This window comes from Sinocyclocheilus grahami, unplaced genomic scaffold (assembly GCF_001515645.1).
Source record: "Sinocyclocheilus grahami isolate Dianchi unplaced genomic scaffold, SAMN03320097.WGS_v1.1 scaffold230.1, whole genome shotgun sequence".
In the NCBI taxonomy this organism is placed as follows: domain Eukaryota; kingdom Metazoa; phylum Chordata; class Actinopteri; order Cypriniformes; family Cyprinidae; genus Sinocyclocheilus; species Sinocyclocheilus grahami.
In genome coordinates this window covers 1,784,538-1,803,960 of record NW_015505409.1, presented here as the reverse complement: position 1 = coordinate 1,803,960, position 19,423 = coordinate 1,784,538, and the positions used below count along the sequence as shown (strand labels likewise).

The window sequence follows — 19,423 nt, the reverse complement described above, 5'->3', positions numbered from 1 at the left end:
TTATGTCGAGATCACGAGAAAATTAAGTCGTTATAACGAGAAAACAACTGTCGTTATGTCGATATAACGAGAAAATTAAGTGGTTATAACGAGAAAACAACTCTCGTTATGTCGAGATCACGAGAAAATTAAGTCGTTATAACGAGAAAACAACTGTCGTTATGTCGATATAACGAGAAAATTAAGTCGTTATAACGAGAAAACAACTGTCGTTATGTCGATATAACGAGAAAATTAAGTCGTTATAACGAGAAAACAACTCTCGTTATGTCGATATAACGAGAAAATTAAGTCGTTATAACGAGAAAACAACTCTCGTTATGTCGATATAACGAGAAAATTAAGTCGTTATAACGAGAAAACAACTCTCCTTATGTCGATATAACGAGAAAATAAGTCGTTATAACGAGAAAACAACTCTCGTTATGTCGATATAATGAGAAAATAAGTCGTTATAACGAGAAAACAAGAAGGAAAATAATAATAATGCATGGCCGCTTAGAACTTCCGTAGTTTTTGACAGGGTAAAAAAGTTTTTTATACTACCATTGAGAAATTTTAACCAAACTATGTTACAGACTTTTCATTAAGACCCTAAAGAATCATATCAACTTGTGGAAAATGGGCATCCTATGACCCCTGTAAGACAATAGTTTAAAACCAAGTCGCCTTGGCATCCATATGTGGTTCCTGTATCATTTTGACAAATGACCAGACAAAAAGATCGCTTAGATTCGCTTTTGAGTAAGCAGTTTAATTCATTGAGTTACAGTCTGCAGCTCTTCACCACTGACCATTTAGTGTACAGCAGCAGTGAGTCATTTTATAACCAGACTGACTAATGTTTGGAAATAAATCCTACCACATATTAAATGTACGGCGGGGAGCCTTAGTCTCCATCATTATGACCGCAGTAACCTTATCAACAAAGATGCTTAATTTAGCTCTGAGCACTGGCTGCTCAAGTGCTGCTCGTATCACACCACCCTGTGAAAACAACACAAAACAACAGACAAGTAGATGAGAGATTTGTAAAACCAGGGTTCAACGATTCTAGAAAGTGCCAAACCCAACAAGCATTTAAAATGCAGTGTCAATACAGCTGTAAAGAGAGAACGGAACTGCTTAAATTATTATTTTTTTGTTTCTTCAGCCTTTTCACCAAATGCACACAGAAATAAATGTAAAAAAAAAAAAAAGTACAATCATATTCAAATCTTTAAGTAAATACATAAATAAATAAATAAGCAAGCAAGCAGCTACATACATAAATGAATGCTGGGCCTCTGAGAATTTGGGGCGTTACAATTTATTGATCAGGACATCTGATGCACCATCCAAACAAATGCAAAACCTTTCCATATATTCACACAGTTCTCTCAGTTTACAATTATAATAAAAATCTTGTTGCAATCATTTAATTCCCTTTGCATTGCTGGCAATTACTCTCTGATTTCTATAATCATTTGGTAGAAATTCCTTACATTCACTCCATACAAAATACATTCAGAAAGACACTTCAGTTCCTTTTTTGAAATGAAAAGCGTGTAATGCTCAAATTTAAAAGCCTTTTCAAAAATATAGGTGCTGCTTTGTCTTTTAAAGTCATTCTCCTTGTGAGCATTACAAAAATATATATGTGTATTTACATGTATTGAATGTTATTTTATTAGGTCTCCAGCATAGAAGCAGAAATTTACCTTCGAGGTGCTTTTTGTCTCTTTAGAACATTGCTTCATACTTGCTTTCACCCCTTCAAGATTATTAGATCAAGCTGATTCGCTGTTTTGAATAAAAACTTCTGCAATTAAAACACTGACAAAAAACAAAAAACAAAAAAAGTTGATAATTGCATCCAAAGCCTGACATCTAATGATATTTTGGGAGGAATTATTTGATTTTGTGGGGAAGTTATTCAGTGCACCTCACACTACTCTCACAGTCTAACCTGGGACATAAATTGGTGTAGAAAGTTTTTTTGCATAAAGGGATAGCTCATCAAAAAATGAAAATTCTCTCATCATTTACACATCTTCATGTAAATCCAAGTATTGATACACAACTCTTCTCATGTATTTATTGTGACTACGTCTGTCAAAAACATAACTGAATGAATTTTCATTTTGGGGAAAACTACAGTATCTCTTTAACAGATTCAAATAATAAAAGGGGTAAAGGGTCAGTCAGTGTCATTTTAAGCAATTTACAAGAAGCCCCCATTTTTTGATCACCCATGCACTGCAAACACATCTTAAAACCTCAGTGAGAAAAACTAAAGTTCAATGGAACAATCTCAACGTAGAAGTGCTCTAAACACAAAACAGAAGAACTTGGTTGCTTTCATCTAAATCGATAGCTCAATAAAGGCTGCAATTTGCCTGCAAATCACTGAAGGCAAGTACCAGACAACGTGTTTTCGAGTCGCCCATGCATTGATCTAATCACGTGGTATAACTTGAGGATTGAGGATTTTGTTGTCCATATCAGTTTTAAGAAGCATCATAATATCTGAAAGCAATTTCCAGATAATTGTGGTCACAGGAAGCTGGGGTTCAGATGTTAAAAATGAAATCGCTGTCCAGATATTCCCAATGAGACTGAAGTGCTTAAGGGATCATAGTGTAGTCCAGTAGTCGAAGGAAAAGCCAATTTAATGAAAGACACATGTCATGGGTTTATCTAAATAGCTGTCCCGGATGTCTTGATGGCAACAGACACTTTTATAAGAAGCGTGAACAGTAATTTCCTGTAATGACTCAACTGGATTTGTAGTGAGCACACACTTGTATTGGCCTAAGGAAGATGGATCCATGGTGATTAAACTCAAAGCAAAGTGTTGCACAAGCCCATGTCTTAATATGTAGTGTAGACTATTAATGAAAGGGCAAACAGTTTTTCAGCAGTTCATTTCTGCAATACTGTACCATTCTTAAAACTGAAAGCAATCAAAGAGAATGATGATAAACAATTTCATATTCTAGGGGGGAAATGGGTGTAGCTGGGAAAAAAGTGTGTTGTGAAAAAAAAAAAAAAAGCATAAATGAAGAGATGAGTATCATCTGGGTCTGTACTCCTCGGGTACACCAGGCAGGTTTCTCTTTCTGAGTGCCGTGTCCACGGTCTTAATAAGCCCGTCAATAGTGGCACGCATCTCTGGCGTATAAGGGTCGTATTCCAGCTTCCTCAGCCCAGAGCGTTTGAAGTTCCCATCCTTCTGTCCTTCCACACACAGCAGGCGGTCCTCTGAGACTTCTAGGCCCAGAAAGATGACCATGCCTTTTAACTCAGAAAAAAGGTCCCGTTTTAAGTCCTCAAAGTGTACCACTTGAACTGTCTTCCCATATTTCAGCCAGTCTAGTGTGTGGGATGCCCACCATGGAGCGTAGTTCTTCACAAACTCTGGCCACTCTGATTGAGAGAGAATGAGAGAGTTGATCTTCTTGAACAAAGACATCTTGCAGTAACATGGCACCAGAGATTTAGTGCATTAGAAAACCTTTGTAGCACAAATGTATCGGACATCACCAAGCACAACTTGATTCAATAGCGGAACTGCTTAAGTATATTTTTAATCAACGATCAGAACACTTTTCTGAAAAAAACGAATTAAGCAGAAGTCAGCCACACTCTGAATATATGAACTTGTTTGTATTTAAGTAATAGAATACAATTTTCTGCTGAGTCTCATCAGTGGAGAGAAAGAAAACAATATAATCGCTAATGAAGAGCTGATGTCTTTTTTTCACAAATCAAATAAAATGAGCATAATCATGACGATAGAGGATGTAAAAAGAACGGAATACAAAAGGAAGAAGCAAAAAATGTTTTTTTAGATGCTTCTGCGTTTCGGTCAGTGTGACGCATCAGAAAGAATTAATAAGCTTGTTGGCACGGCAACAAGAACAGTGAACAATAACAGAGGAACATACTGCACAGTGTTAAATGTTAAAATGTGTTAAAAACACACACACGAGCAACTTCATAAAACTGTTCAAAAATGAAACAAAAACAGAAAGATGCTCATTTCGAAAATCAAGACACCAAAATGTCACAAGTATCTGCTTCTCTGTGGGAAAAATATATTGTTAAGAAGCAGAACAAGAGAGAAAAATTGCTTAAAAATGGACTTCATTGGGGTAAGGACAACTTTACACAACAAACTGACCACTACCATAGCTTACACACTTTTTTTTTTTAAATGTAACAATATTTTAGTAAAATTACATTAACTGCAAGTAAAATGTGTTTTGGTTTAATGGTTATAACTATTCAAATTTAAACACCAGAAACCTGTATTTGGTGCCCAATAATAGATTCCTGTACCTAAACATAAGCATCATTAGTCTTAAGCAAGTTTCTCATACAGAGTTAAAAGGGAAAAAGCGCACACTCTCGACCGCAGTATAGCAGCTTAGTTTAACCCTAGGACTAATGACAACGTCAAAAACAAAACAGAAGTTCTTTCAAACATTTAGCCTGATTATAAACGTTGGTCTGTTAGCCTACCAAACTGCGTCAAATAACACCTGTATATGGAAGAGAAGCTGGACAAATTGTGATGGGGAAAGTTTTGTAAATTCTAGCAGCAGACAGTTCACCCAAAAATGAAAATGTGCTCACCCCTCAGGCCATTTTTTTGTATTGACTTGTACATTATGGATATAAAAATACAAATCTAGATCATCAGTTAATCAGTTACTATCCAGCACTGATCATTATTCTGCGTTATCATAGATTGACTGGTATATTGGCCGGAAGCGATGATTTAAAAAAATCTAAAACACCTTAATGATAGATTTGTTTCTTACAAACACACAGCTTTTCAGTTCGCAAGGCGTTAATTGACGGACTGGAGTCGTGTGGATTACTGTGATGCTTTTATCATCTGTTTGGACTCTCATTCTGACGGCACCCATTCACTGCTTAGGATCCGCTGGTGAGCAAGTGATATAACGCTACATTTCTCCACATCTGTTCCAATGAAGAAACAAACTCACCTACATCTTGGATAGCCTGAGGTTGAGTACATTTCCAGCAAACTTTCATTTTTGGGTGAACTATTTCTTTAACAGAGACATTTAACATGCACGGTTTTTATATGCTTTATGCAAGTACTGCTGTTTGTATTGCACATCACTAGGCTTTAGAACAAGCTTTCATTTCTCACCTTTCCCCCTCCAATGAGCTTGAGAGGCAAATCCAATATGGCCGCCATACTTGCGGTTAAATTCTGCCATGAGGGCTTTATAAGGGTTCCGGATCATAAGAATGCTGGCATCAACGGCCTCGATCTCCTTCTTGCCGCTCTCATGGGTCTTGATACATATGGTTCTACCACTGCGCCAGTGATCTCTCTCCCCTTTGAAACCTGCACACGCAGAGAGATCAAAGAGAGAGGAAGACCATCAGCAAACAAGAATCAAAAGGATGGCCTTCTCAAAAAGAGAACAAAAAAGTTAAGTTAACCTTTGTTGTACAGTGAGCCATCAAAGTAGTAGCTCCCGGTGTAGTAACCCGTGGCCAGCTCAATAAGGTGACGAGCCCACGTATTCCCTGCGCCTGGGAAACTAGCTAGTGCCACTAGGTGTTTGGAACGAGTGGGTAAAAAGCGCCGGTCCATACAACGATTATCTGTAGAGGTAAAAGTGAACACATATCAGGGCAAATGTAAGATATTGAGGTGAAAAAAACACTTAAAAAGTCTCAAAGTCTCCATGAAATTGCTTGACAAGCAAGTATACTAGCACATATATTTATGACCTCAAAGGTAACACGCGTGGACAAAAAAATGCAAAAATAATAGTCTTGAAATCACAGAATCTTTGCATTCTGTAAAAAAACTAGTAAAATGTCTCAATCAGGTTTGAGCGGTGTGATAAACAAGAGGAATTGGGTGTAATCCCAATTTCTTTTTAAATAAATGTCATATCACTATCTTCGATAAAATAAAAACTATCAATTTATGCATTTTTTTGTGTTTTTGAAAGTTATTTACATCTAAAAGTACCATATTTTATGTAAAATATGCTTATTTTTGTTATATTTAATATTTCTTTTACTACAGTAAAAACAATAATTAAAAAATCCCAGTAAGCCAAAAGCTAAAAATGTGGTGACTTTGGTGACATATGATGGCATAAAAATATCAATAGCCACTATTTGGCTGTAGTACTCAGTGGCTGCATATAGGCTTACATCTATAAACCATTGTTGTAATAAACTTAACCTGTTAAGTTTGAGATTTTATCACGTTAATATTATAATATCTAATATATACAATATATATTAAAAAAATATATATATATATTTGTGTTGGGTGAGACCATACAAAGATGGCAAAATATGCTTACAGACAAATCTGACCATGCTATAAGGAAAAGACAAAGGAGACAGAGTAATCATTAGTTTCTTTCTAACAAAAAAAAAAAACATCACTTTTCAATAACTCAAAAACGTAAAATGCTACCAAACTAGTAAGAATAAACAATACACCTAACAAGTAGCATGTTTCAGACATGTTTTGTTTGGAAGCATCAACTAATTTTGCAGTAGGACTCTGATCTGACTTTGAAGTAAGTGAGTGTGTGTGTGTGTGTGTGTGTGTGTATGTGTGTGTGCAGTGGATGAAAAATGAGAAACTGAGAAAAATGCTCAGTTACTTGCTCATTCAACTCTTTGTTTTTGGTGTGAGTGACTCTTTTTATTCGACAAAACAACAAAACAAAACAAAACAAAAGAAAAATATAGGCTATAAATATTATAGGCTCATTCAATGCTTTGTGTGTGAGTGTGAATGTTGTATAGGCTCACCCCTTCATTTATATGCATGTATATCTGCATTTTGTTGGATTTACTGATTTTTATTGGACAAATAAAAAATGCACTGAATTATAGTATTTCCCATTAATTTCCTATGGGTGCCCACTTTTGTCCATGAATGACAAATGAAGAATTTTTTTTCAACCACTTAACTTTGTTGAATCGAGTCCAGTTTTTGTGTGTGTGTGTTCAGGTGGCAAACAGGAAACGTAGTCAAGTCTTGTACGCTCAGATTAAGGAAACTACTTAAAACAAATAAAAACAAAATGATTTTGCCCACATTTGTCCCAAAGAATGCTTGAGGTTAAACATAGTTGCAGTGCGATAAATTTGCTAACCTTATCTGTGTAAAGCTGAGAATAACCTTATCTTTGTTGTCCTTGTGCCTTAGTGGTCATAACTTTACACAGATACCGTTAGTCGAATTAAATGACAGAATTCTATGTCAAAATGTTGTCTTTTTTGGAAATGATCATTAGGCTCCAAATGCTTAACCCGAAAACATTTATTTAAAAGGTCCTGAAACCGTAAACTACAAATGATCTTCTGTCTCCGACAGGCAATTCATCCACACCATGAGTGTAACCGGTCTTTACAGATTCTTGATGTAAGCAATCAAACAGCTTTTATAAATGCCACTAAATAAACTACAGTACAAAAGTTATTTAAGATGCAACAGTGCACGAAATATTATATATTTTCCACGCAGAGTGCAAGTGTAACGAGAAGCATTAAATCAGAGCTTTCACAGGCTGTGTGAATTTATGTAATGTAAGGTGAGCTAACAAAACCATATGTAATGTACAACCCCAATTCCAAAAACGTTGGGACATTTTGTAAAATGCAGTCAAATCAAGAATCTGTGAGTTTATTTAATTCCCAAAAGTACAAAGAAAATATTTGTACACACTCCAAAAAAGTTGGAACAGAGGCAAAATAAAAGTTAAACTGTTTTGAAACAGACTTTTGAGCCCTCAGATGACATTGCAAAACAAACCATCATGCCATGGTGTCAAATATAGCCACATGCTCTGGAGTACTTCAGAAAACCACTGTCATTTACCACAGTCTTCCGCTGCATTGAGAAATGCAACTTGAATCTGTCATCAAGTTCTCAGTCCCAAAGACCAAAGGGATCATCCAGACTTTCACCAGCGACAGATGCAAAATACAAAGGTCTGTCATGCTATGGGGGTTAAGCAGAGCAAAAAGCATGGGTGACTGGAATCTGTGCGAAGGTACCATTGACATGAAGGCATATGGGGCTTTCGCACCGGAGGAACCTTTTCATAGTTCCTAGAATTATTGCCGTAAGTATTTGCTTTTTGGCGTGTTCGCACGGCAGGAACTAAGAACATATTCATTTTTAGGAACTCTGTTTGGACAAACAAAATTAGCTCCTACTTCAGAGTAGGGTCTAAAACAGTTCTATAGGAGCTACCAGTGACGTAAATGTATGCTGATTGGCCAATCGAAGCATGAAGAATAAACATATTCACGAACAAAGAAGATGCTGTCGGCTGCTTCAGAGTTCCTGCCGCCGGTGCAAATGCAACCACGTAAAAGGCCCAAGGGGGAAATTGGTTCTCTATGAACCACCATGCTAGCTAGTTCCTGAAACGATGCGGTGCAAAAGCCCCTAATACAGAGCTGTAGTGAGACATATACTGCTATCAAGATGCAGTCTATCATGGGAAGTCCATGGTTATTAGATCAAGACAATGCCAGGTCTCATTCTGCATGTGTTACAATAGCGTGGTTTCATAGACACATGTGGATGTGACTGACTGGCAAGCGGATCTGTCTCCTATTGAAAATGTATGGAGGAGAATCCGACAATAAATACTTCAGACTGATGAGCAGCTGAAGTCTTGTATCAAGCAAGACAGGACAAAAATTTTGCATTCAAAACTTGAACAATTAGTATCCTCAATTCTCATACAATTTAACACTGTAATTAAAAGGACAGATGACGTGACAGAGTGTTAAACATGCCTCCGTCCCAACTTTTTTGGAGTGTGTTGCAGCCATCAAAATGAGAAAAATGATATAAAATCTCTTTATATTTACAAAATACATTTAAGTTGGCCAGTGAAATCATTGGAAACCTTTTCTTTGTGAATAAAATAAAGGTTAACGAGAATCAACAAACCACATATTCTTGATTTTTATTGTTTTATGTAATAGCTATAGCGTATATTTGAGGGAAGCTTTGATGCTTTTAACTCTTTGATGTGCCATCCCCTCCCCTTCACACACACTTGTGCAGCATATTTAAAAACTGTGGTGAGAACTAACCAGTACTTAAAAACGGGCAATCACCCCAGCCTCAAAGTCAACAAAGTGACTCTATGTGGTTTTGTGGCCGAGTGCATGTATGTGCACGTGTCGGAAAAAGGCTCTGCTTGCACAGCAGAACATTTGCACCATTTAAGTGTCACAAGCATGCATTTATTGAAATCATCTACAGATATCTGAAATGCATGATATATGCTATTGATTTAGTGCCAAATTTACAGGTGAAGCTATCGGTGAAGCCTTCTTACTTTGACGGAGGAGGAAGTGTAGAGGAAGTGTGAACTTAGCAAACGTGAGGGTCGACCCCGATAAGTGATATGCAGCCACAAAAGCTCAGTTAGAGCTCATCACACATTTGAAACACCGTGAAGACTGAACTGGGCTATATTTTGTGCTTCTATAGTGGCCTGACATGTTTGTTCTAGTCTTAAAACGGGAAATATTGTGCATGTGGGCTGTCTGTGCGCTCAGCTGAGCACATTGTTTTGGTCCAAACAAATGAATGCTACCTTGCACTTGGGTCTGGTACACTACAAAGAAGTCATTGTTTCCACAGCTCTCAAAGTCTTCTCCTGCACAGTGCTGGAGACACAGTTCCTCATCCTCACGCTCATGCAGGGTGAAGAGTGGAGTAGGAAATCCACAGTGACATTTTTCACCAGCCAAGGCTGCCAGAGAGAATTCCTATAGCACACAAAGGAAAAAGATGATATAGGACAGACTATAAACACAGTACTGTAGTATGAGAGAGACCAGATGTACTCACTTTCTCTGTGCACATGTCAACACACTTGTCCACTGACATGTTTTTAATTACGGCACTAGCAGGAAGCGCCAGGGTCACGTTGTCTGGCCTCTTGAAACAGCCCTTGAAGATGGCACTCCCATCTAAAAAGCAAAATAAATATGAATTTTTAAAAATGTAAAACCAACAAAAACAACTACATATATACCATTTTTTGAAGAAAATGTGAGGATTGATTGCGTTTCAAAACCTCACCAGCTACTGTCTTGTAAATGTTTTTGACCGACTCATTAAAAAAGCAATACACTGATGTTCAAATAGTATCTGACACTATTTGCACTATGTGGATATAGTCTTTTATCAATTCATTTAAGAATGGTTTCATCAAAGGCTAAGTTGTTCCTGCACAACTATTGTATTCACTTGCTGTGTTTATCACATAACCTCTCATACGCAAACAGATATCCTGTCACATGAGAAAAGTGCTTAATCAGGACACACGGGGTGGAATGTCACAAGTTTCTGCCTGTGCTATTTTTGGTCAATAAAGGAAACATGAGGCATAAGGGAAAAGGTGAAGGACGTGCCATAAAGATCTGGAAATGGATATGAATTTTATTTTATTCATAGTTTATTCGAAAAACAGATGTTGTGAAAAGGATCTGGCAGAAGTTTTCAAAGCTACAATAAATAAACACAAATGAATGAGATAGGAAAAACAATCATCCAGGGCTCCCACTCTTTTCCAAAGATAATTTCCCAAGACTTCAAGGACATTTTTTATTTAATTATGGTGGGAATAAAAGACAAGGATGGCCATGACTTAACTATAAAATCAGTTCTTTAAAATGAGCTCTTAATTATAAATTACAACAAATTATTTTTGTTCATTGTTTCTTCAGCATCTCTTGCTTTTGTTAACGGCCCGTTTATAGACTTTGTAATATTTCCACACAAATGACATTTTGGTAAATGGTTGTAATACAGTTTGTTTAAAAGTCTGGAACAGAGATTGCCTGAAATAAAACAAAAGAGGTGACTGTAGATCACATGTTTGGAGAAAAAACTGGCCAGTTGCGATTTATGCCATGTTTATGGTACTTTTTCTACTACTAACATTAATCGTTTCGGGCCAGTGGTGAACTGTTCGTTCTTGGATACAGGAAAAGACAATTACATTTTTTTAAATAACAATTTTCCAGGACACGTGGGAACCCTGAAGCAATGCGACTGAATTTTTCCGCGATCACTAGAAAACAAAGAGCAGAAATCATTCATGATAATCACTCCCCCGAGAGCTCAAACAAAACAAAAGAAAAATATAGGCTATAAATATTATAGGCTCATTCAATGCTTTGTGTGTGAGTGTGAATGTTGTATAGGCTCACCCCTTCATTTATATGCATGTATATCTGCATTTTGTTGGATTTACTGATTTTTATTGGACAAATAAAAAATGCACTGAATTATAGTATTTCCCATTAATTTCCTATGGGTGCCCACTTTTGTCCATGAATGACAAATGAAGAATTTTTTTTCAACCACTTAACTTTGTTGAATCGAGTCCAGTTTTTGTGTGTGTGTGTTCAGGTGGCAAACAGGAAACGTAGTCAAGTCTTGTACGCTCAGATTAAGGAAACTACTTAAAACAAATAAAAACAAAATGATTTTGCCCACATTTGTCCCAAAGAATGCTTGAGGTTAAACATAGTTGCAGTGCGATAAATTTGCTAACCTTATCTGTGTAAAGCTGAGAATAACCTTATCTTTGTTGTCCTTGTGCCTTAGTGGTCATAACTTTACACAGATACCGTTAGTCGAATTAAATGACAGAATTCTATGTCAAAATGTTGTCTTTTTTGGAAATGATCATTAGGCTCCAAATGCTTAACCCGAAAACATTTATTTAAAAGGTCCTGAAACCGTAAACTACAAATGATCTTCTGTCTCCGACAGGCAATTCATCCACACCATGAGTGTAACCGGTCTTTACAGATTCTTGATGTAAGCAATCAAACAGCTTTTATAAATGCCACTAAATAAACTACAGTACAAAAGTTATTTAAGATGCAACAGTGCACGAAATATTATATATTTTCCACGCAGAGTGCAAGTGTAACGAGAAGCATTAAATCAGAGCTTTCACAGGCTGTGTGAATTTATGTAATGTAAGGTGAGCTAACAAAACCATATGTAATGTACAACCCCAATTCCAAAAACGTTGGGACATTTTGTAAAATGCAGTCAAATCAAGAATCTGTGAGTTTATTTAATTCCCAAAAGTACAAAGAAAATATTTGTACACACTCCAAAAAAGTTGGAACAGAGGCAAAATAAAAGTTAAACTGTTTTGAAACAGACTTTTGAGCCCTCAGATGACATTGCAAAACAAACCATCATGCCATGGTGTCAAATATAGCCACATGCTCTGGAGTACTTCAGAAAACCACTGTCATTTACCACAGTCTTCCGCTGCATTGAGAAATGCAACTTGAATCTGTCATCAAGTTCTCAGTCCCAAAGACCAAAGGGATCATCCAGACTTTCACCAGCGACAGATGCAAAATACAAAGGTCTGTCATGCTATGGGGGTTAAGCAGAGCAAAAAGCATGGGTGACTGGAATCTGTGCGAAGGTACCATTGACATGAAGGCATATGGGGCTTTCGCACCGGAGGAACCTTTTCATAGTTCCTAGAATTATTGCCGTAAGTATTTGCTTTTTGGCGTGTTCGCACGGCAGGAACTAAGAACATATTCATTTTTAGGAACTCTGTTTGGACAAACAAAATTAGCTCCTACTTCAGAGTAGGGTCTAAAACAGTTCTATAGGAGCTACCAGTGACGTAAATGTATGCTGATTGGCCAATCGAAGCATGAAGAATAAACATATTCACGAACAAAGAAGATGCTGTCGGCTGCTTCAGAGTTCCTGCCGCCGGTGCAAATGCAACCACGTAAAAGGCCCAAGGGGGAAATTGGTTCTCTATGAACCACCATGCTAGCTAGTTCCTGAAACGATGCGGTGCAAAAGCCCCTAATACAGAGCTGTAGTGAGACATATACTGCTATCAAGATGCAGTCTATCATGGGAAGTCCATGGTTATTAGATCAAGACAATGCCAGGTCTCATTCTGCATGTGTTACAATAGCGTGGTTTCATAGACACATGTGGATGTGACTGACTGGCAAGCGGATCTGTCTCCTATTGAAAATGTATGGAGGAGAATCCGACAATAAATACTTCAGACTGATGAGCAGCTGAAGTCTTGTATCAAGCAAGACAGGACAAAAATTTTGCATGCAAAACTTGAACAATTAGTATCCTCAATTCTCATACAATTTAACACTGTAATTAAAAGGACAGATGACGTGACAGAGTGTTAAACATGCCTCCGTCCCAACTTTTTTGGAGTGTGTTGCAGCCATCAAAATGAGAAAAATTATATAAAATCTCTTTATATTTACAAAATACATTTAAGTTGGCCAGTGAAATCATTGGAAACCTTTTCTTTGTGAATAAAATAAAGGTTAACGAGAATCAACAAACCACATATTCTTGATTTTTATTGTTTTATGTAATAGCTATAGCGTATATTTGAGGGAAGCTTTGATGCTTTTAACTCTTTGATGTGCCATCCCCTCCCCTTCACACACACTTGTGCAGCATATTTAAAAACTGTGGTGAGAACTAACCAGTACTTAAAAACGGGCAATCACCCCAGCCTCAAAGTCAACAAAGTGACTCTATGTGGTTTTGTGGCCGAGTGCATGTATGTGCACGTGTCGGAAAAAGGCTCTGCTTGCACAGCAGAACATTTGCACCATTTAAGTGTCACAAGCATGCATTTATTGAAATCATCTACAGATATCTGAAATGCATGATATATGCTATTGATTTAGTGCCAAATTTACAGGTGAAGCTATCGGTGAAGCCTTCTTACTTTGACGGAGGAGGAAGTGTAGAGGAAGTGTGAACTTAGCAAACGTGAGGGTCGACCCCGATAAGTGATATGCAGCCACAAAAGCTCAGTTAGAGCTCATCACACATTTGAAACACCGTGAAGACTGAACTGGGCTATATTTTGTGCTTCTATAGTGGCCTGACATGTTTGTTCTAGTCTTAAAACGGGAAATATTGTGCATGTGGGCTGTCTGTGCGCTCAGCTGAGCACATTGTTTTGGTCCAAACAAATGAATGCTACCTTGCACTTGGGTCTGGTACACTACAAAGAAGTCATTGTTTCCACAGCTCTCAAAGTCTTCTCCTGCACAGTGCTGGAGACACAGTTCCTCATCCTCACGCTCATGCAGGGTGAAGAGTGGAGTAGGAAATCCACAGTGACATTTTTCACCAGCCAAGGCTGCCAGAGAGAATTCCTATAGCACACAAAGGAAAAAGATGATATAGGACAGACTATAAACACAGTACTGTAGTATGAGAGAGACCAGATGTACTCACTTTCTCTGTGCACATGTCAACACACTTGTCCACTGACATGTTTTTAATTACGGCACTAGCAGGAAGCGCCAGGGTCACGTTGTCTGGCCTCTTGAAACAGCCCTTGAAGATGGCACTCCCATCTAAAAAGCAAAATAAATATGAATTTTTAAAAATGTAAAACCAACAAAAACAACTACATATATACCATTTTTTGAAGAAAATGTGAGGATTGATTGCGTTTCAAAACCTCACCAGCTACTGTCTTGTAAATGTTTTTGACCGACTCATTAAAAAAGCAATACACTGATGTTCAAATAGTATCTGACACTATTTGCACTATGTGGATATAGTCTTTTATCAATTCATTTAAGAATGGTTTCATCAAAGGCTAAGTTGTTCCTGCACAACTATTGTATTCACTTGCTGTGTTTATCACATAACCTCTCATACGCAAACAGATATCCTGTCACATGAGAAAAGTGCTTAATCAGGACACACGGGGTGGAATGTCACAAGTTTCTGCCTGTGCTATTTTTGGTCAATAAAGGAAACATGAGGCATAAGGGAAAAGGTGAAGGACGTGCCATAAAGATCTGGAAATGGATATGAATTTTATTTTATTCATAGTTTATTCGAAAAACAGATGTTGTGAAAAGGATCTGGCAGAAGTTTTCAAAGCTACAATAAATAAACACAAATGAATGAGATAGGAAAAACAATCATCCAGGGCTCCCACTCTTTTCCAAAGATAATTTCCCAAGACTTCAAGGACATTTTTTATTTAATTATGGTGGGAATAAAAGACAAGGATGGCCATGACTTAACTATAAAATCAGTTCTTTAAAATGAGCTCTTAATTATAAATTACAACAAATTATTTTTGTTCATTGTTTCTTCAGCATCTCTTGCTTTTGTTAACGGCCCGTTTATAGACTTTGTAATATTTCCACACAAATGACATTTTGGTAAATGGTTGTAATACAGTTTGTTTAAAAGTCTGGAACAGAGATTGCCTGAAATAAAACAAAAGAGGTGACTGTAGATCACATGTTTGGAGAAAAAACTGGCCAGTTGCGATTTATGCCATGTTTATGGTACTTTTTCTACTACTAACATTAATCGTTTCGGGCCAGTGGTGAACTGTTCGTTCTTGGATACAGGAAAAGACAATTACATTTTTTTAAATAACAATTTTCCAGGACACGTGGGAACCCTGAAGCAATGCGACTGAATTTTTCCGCGATCACTAGAAAACAAAGAGCAGAAATCATTCATGATAATCACTCCCCCGAGAGCTCAATGGTGGCGAGCCATTTGCCCTGCGCTACGCTCTTTCAATCACGCTTTGATTATCAAAACAGCTTAAAGATAAACAAGACAGCCAATTTCTGTTAACAATAAACATTAAAGACTCATTTGTTAACATTAGGAAAATATATTAATGAAACGGAGAGTTCCGGTCCTTGATTCTGATTGGCTGAGCCGCGTTCGAAGCTGTTGTAAATTACTCTACAAACACACACCTTTGTTTATGTCTGTGTGTTGCTCGGCAGCCACTTTGTTGCAAACTCAACCGTTTCTGAGGAACTACATTGTTTGGCGGAAGAATAATGTTTTTATTAATACCATTACATTTTATTTGCTTTGTTTTATTTTGTGAAACCTTGCTACATATATGGAATAACCGTTTTATAAAAGCAGTAAGCCCCGTGAAGCTGTGGTTTACAGAGAATTTATAACAGCTAAAGGGAAATTTTGTGAAACCTTGCTACATATATGGAACAACCGTTTTATAAAAGCAATAAGCCCCGTGAAGCCGTGGTTTACAGTGAATTTATAACAGCTAAAGGGGTTTTCCGCTTCGTGTCGTGCCTAACAACACCCCTTAGCTGTTATAAATTCACTGTAAACCACGGCTTCACGGGGCTTATTGCTTTATTTTACAGCATTTCTTAACCTTTGTTAATTATATTGAAAACTGATAATTTTTTGTGCATGTTAGTTCACAGTGCATTAACCAAATGTAAACTTTTAAAATTTAAAACAGATAAGTGTTGAAATTAACATTAAGATTAATAAATGCTGTTGAAGCTTTGTTTATTGTTAGTTCATGTCAACCAAAGTAGTTAATATTAGCAAACAATATCTTACGTAAAGTCTTACCCAATTTCCTGTAAGAAATTAGTTGGCCTTATCTATGAAAGTCATGAGTTCCTTTCCGCTTTTGAGATTGATATCAGTGATGAGTCACATATGTGCACCCGTCCAGATATATGCGAGCATGAGCTTGCAGATGTCTGTGTGTAAGTGTATGTGTGTGTCAGGGTGCTCACATCTGCGGGCCGACTCCTGGCTCAGCTCCAGTCTGTATATGGACAGTCGATTAGGTCCTCCACAGAGGTTACTCTTCTCCCCTTTACACTCCATATTACATTCACTCTCTGACACGTTGGGTGCCTGGATCTTATGGCCACAGTAGCACTCAGCTCCAAACTCCAGACCTGCATAGAGATAACCCCTAATAACAAAGGACAGAGAGAAAACATCATTATTAATTCAATTCACTGCAATGTCAGGGCAGTGGACTGCCAGTTAGTGTTCCGACATGCCGAGCTATGAAGAAATGCTATTTGAAGCCCTGTTCGTTATCCTGTACTCAATGCTGATTCTTCTCTAGAAGAGTATGCACAAAATATGCAAACGTAAATGCAAAAAAGCACAAACAGAAAGAGTAACACAAAATAGTGTTTCTGGACATATACAAACCAGAACAGGTGGATAATTCTTGGAATATTCACTCAAAACTGAGGTGCATAAGCTCAGATCAACGAGGCCAACAATTAATCAGTTCCAAAATGAAACGAGCACAGATCTGAGCGTACAAATCAACTTACGACTTCACGTGTGATTCATGAAACTTTCATATTCCTCCAATTCCATCGTACGAATGATCGTACATTAATAAATGTGGTGACTGAAAACAATCGTCATTTGAATATCACGCCCCTAAAACGCCCCTGGTTTAGAAGCCTAGAGTTTACAATATACAGAAGAGAAAGGTAACCCAGCCAAAAAAAGGAAGTAATCTCATGAAAGAATAATTCATACTCCAAAAACACCCGTTAAACTTGTAATTGCAAACAATTACATTCATTTATATGTATATTAAATACCAGTAAATATAGTAAATATAACAAAACCTTTACAAACAAGAATGAAAAATAAGTAGCAATAAAATTAGGTACTAAACTATAAAATAAAAGACAAATTAGGCTATAGCAGCATTCATTATAAATTTGCGATTAATCGCATCCAAAATAAAAGTTTTTGTTTGCATAATATATGTGTGTGTTCTGTGTATATTTATTATGTATGTATAAATATACACACATACAGTATATATTTTTAAAAATATTTACATGTATTTACATGCCTATATTTATATTCATATAATTTATATCATAAATGAATATATTTAATATATAAACAACTTTTTTATATATACAAGCATGTGTGTGTATTTATATGCACATAATAAATATACACAGCACACATACATATATTATGTAAACAAAAACGTTTATTTCGGATGCGATTAATCGCGGTTAATCGTTTTACAGCATTAATTTTAAACAACATACAAACGGAAAGCTAAAATTAATTTATTTAAAGTGAAACTGAAAGGGCATTGGGCTCACGAGCCTCCCTCATTCGACAAGAATCCAAATGTTTTCACTGTGCCTTGTAACATTTGTTTGCTAAACTATTAGGGTTGGACGATGTCTAACAAATTGGCATCGCACTATGTCTACAGTGAAACATCGCGATGGATGATGACATTAGGGTGGTGGCTTGGTCATTAGAACTGTCCAATTTTTGTCAGCGCATGGACGGTCTGCGTACAACAGGTGACTGTTGAGATAGAAGTCTAGGCGATACTACGCATGTGTCGAGTTCGTCCATCTGCGCTCATCCAAGTATACTTTGAAAGCTGTGGGGACGCGGCTGTGCGCGAGATGGAACGGATGGAAATTTATTGTAATATATTTATTATACAACACCCACAATCCGACCCACATGTTCTAGCCTATTTAATCTAATTAAATTTAAATTATTTTGAATTTTGTTGATGTTTTTGCATGCTTCATTTAGTTCGTGTAAAACATATACCTATAATTAGATTCACATTTTTTGCACAATAAAATCTTTACTGTTTAAATTGTGGTCATTTATCTCTTTTGAATGTAATGTGAATTGTGATCGCGAACAACTTCATTATGTTAATATTACCTAATCAGAAAATATATATTTATAACTGCATGTAAACAGCATGCATTGCACTGGGCGATATACAGTGGGTACGGAAAGTATTCAGACCCCCTTACATTTTTCACTCTTTGTTATATTGCAGCCATTTGCTAAAATCATTTAAGTTAATTTTTTTTCCTCATTAATGTACAGACAGCACCCCATATTGACAGAAAAACACAGAATTGTTGACATTTTTGCAGATTTATTAAAAAAGAAAAACTGAAATATCACATGGTCCTAAGTATTCAGACCCTTTGCTGTGACACTCATATATTTAACTCAGGTGCTGTCCATTTCTTCTCATCATCCTTGAGATGGTTCTACACCTTCATTTGAGTCCAGCTGTGTTTGATTATACTGATTGGACTTGATTAGGAAAGCCACACACCTGTCTATATAAGACCTTACAGCTCACAGTGCATGTCAGAGCAAATGAGAATCATGAGGTCAAAGGAACTGCCTGAAGAGCTCAGAGACAGAATTGTGGCAAGGCACAGATCTGGCCAAGGTTACAAAAAAATTTCTGCTGCACTTAAGGTTCCTAAGAGCACAGTGGCCTCCATAATCCTTAAATGGAAGACGTTTGGGACGACCAGAACCCTTCCTAGAGCTGACCGTCCGGCCAAACTGAGCTATCGTGGGAGAAGAGCCTTGGTGAGTGAGGTAAAGAAGAACCCAAAGATCACTGTGGCTACAAATAACTTAAATGATTTTAGCAAATAGTTGCAATATAACAAAGAGTGAAAAATGTAAAGGGGTCTGAATACTTTCCGTACCCACCGTATGTATGTGTGTGTGTGTGTGTGT

The 19,423-nt window shown here is 37.0% G+C and overlaps 1 protein-coding gene across 1 annotated transcript in view; it reads right to left on the bottom strand.

The window, feature by feature from the left end:
* Positions 1-1,277: 1,277 nt before the first annotated feature.
* Positions 1,278-19,423, bottom strand: part of wscd2 (WSC domain containing 2) — a 61,905-nt gene continuing 43,759 nt past the window's right edge. Inside the window, exons 7-12 of the mRNA XM_016288274.1 lie at positions 16,639-16,823; positions 14,324-14,445; positions 14,067-14,241; positions 5,467-5,631; positions 5,168-5,368; positions 1,278-3,408 (exon numbers count right to left, since the gene is read on the bottom strand). Of these exons, the coding sequence (XP_016143760.1) occupies positions 3,056-3,408; positions 5,168-5,368; positions 5,467-5,631; positions 14,067-14,241; positions 14,324-14,445; positions 16,639-16,823 (1,201 nt within the window). The 3' untranslated portion in view covers positions 1,278-3,055. The remainder of the gene's footprint in view (positions 3,409-5,167; positions 5,369-5,466; positions 5,632-14,066; positions 14,242-14,323; positions 14,446-16,638; positions 16,824-19,423) is intronic.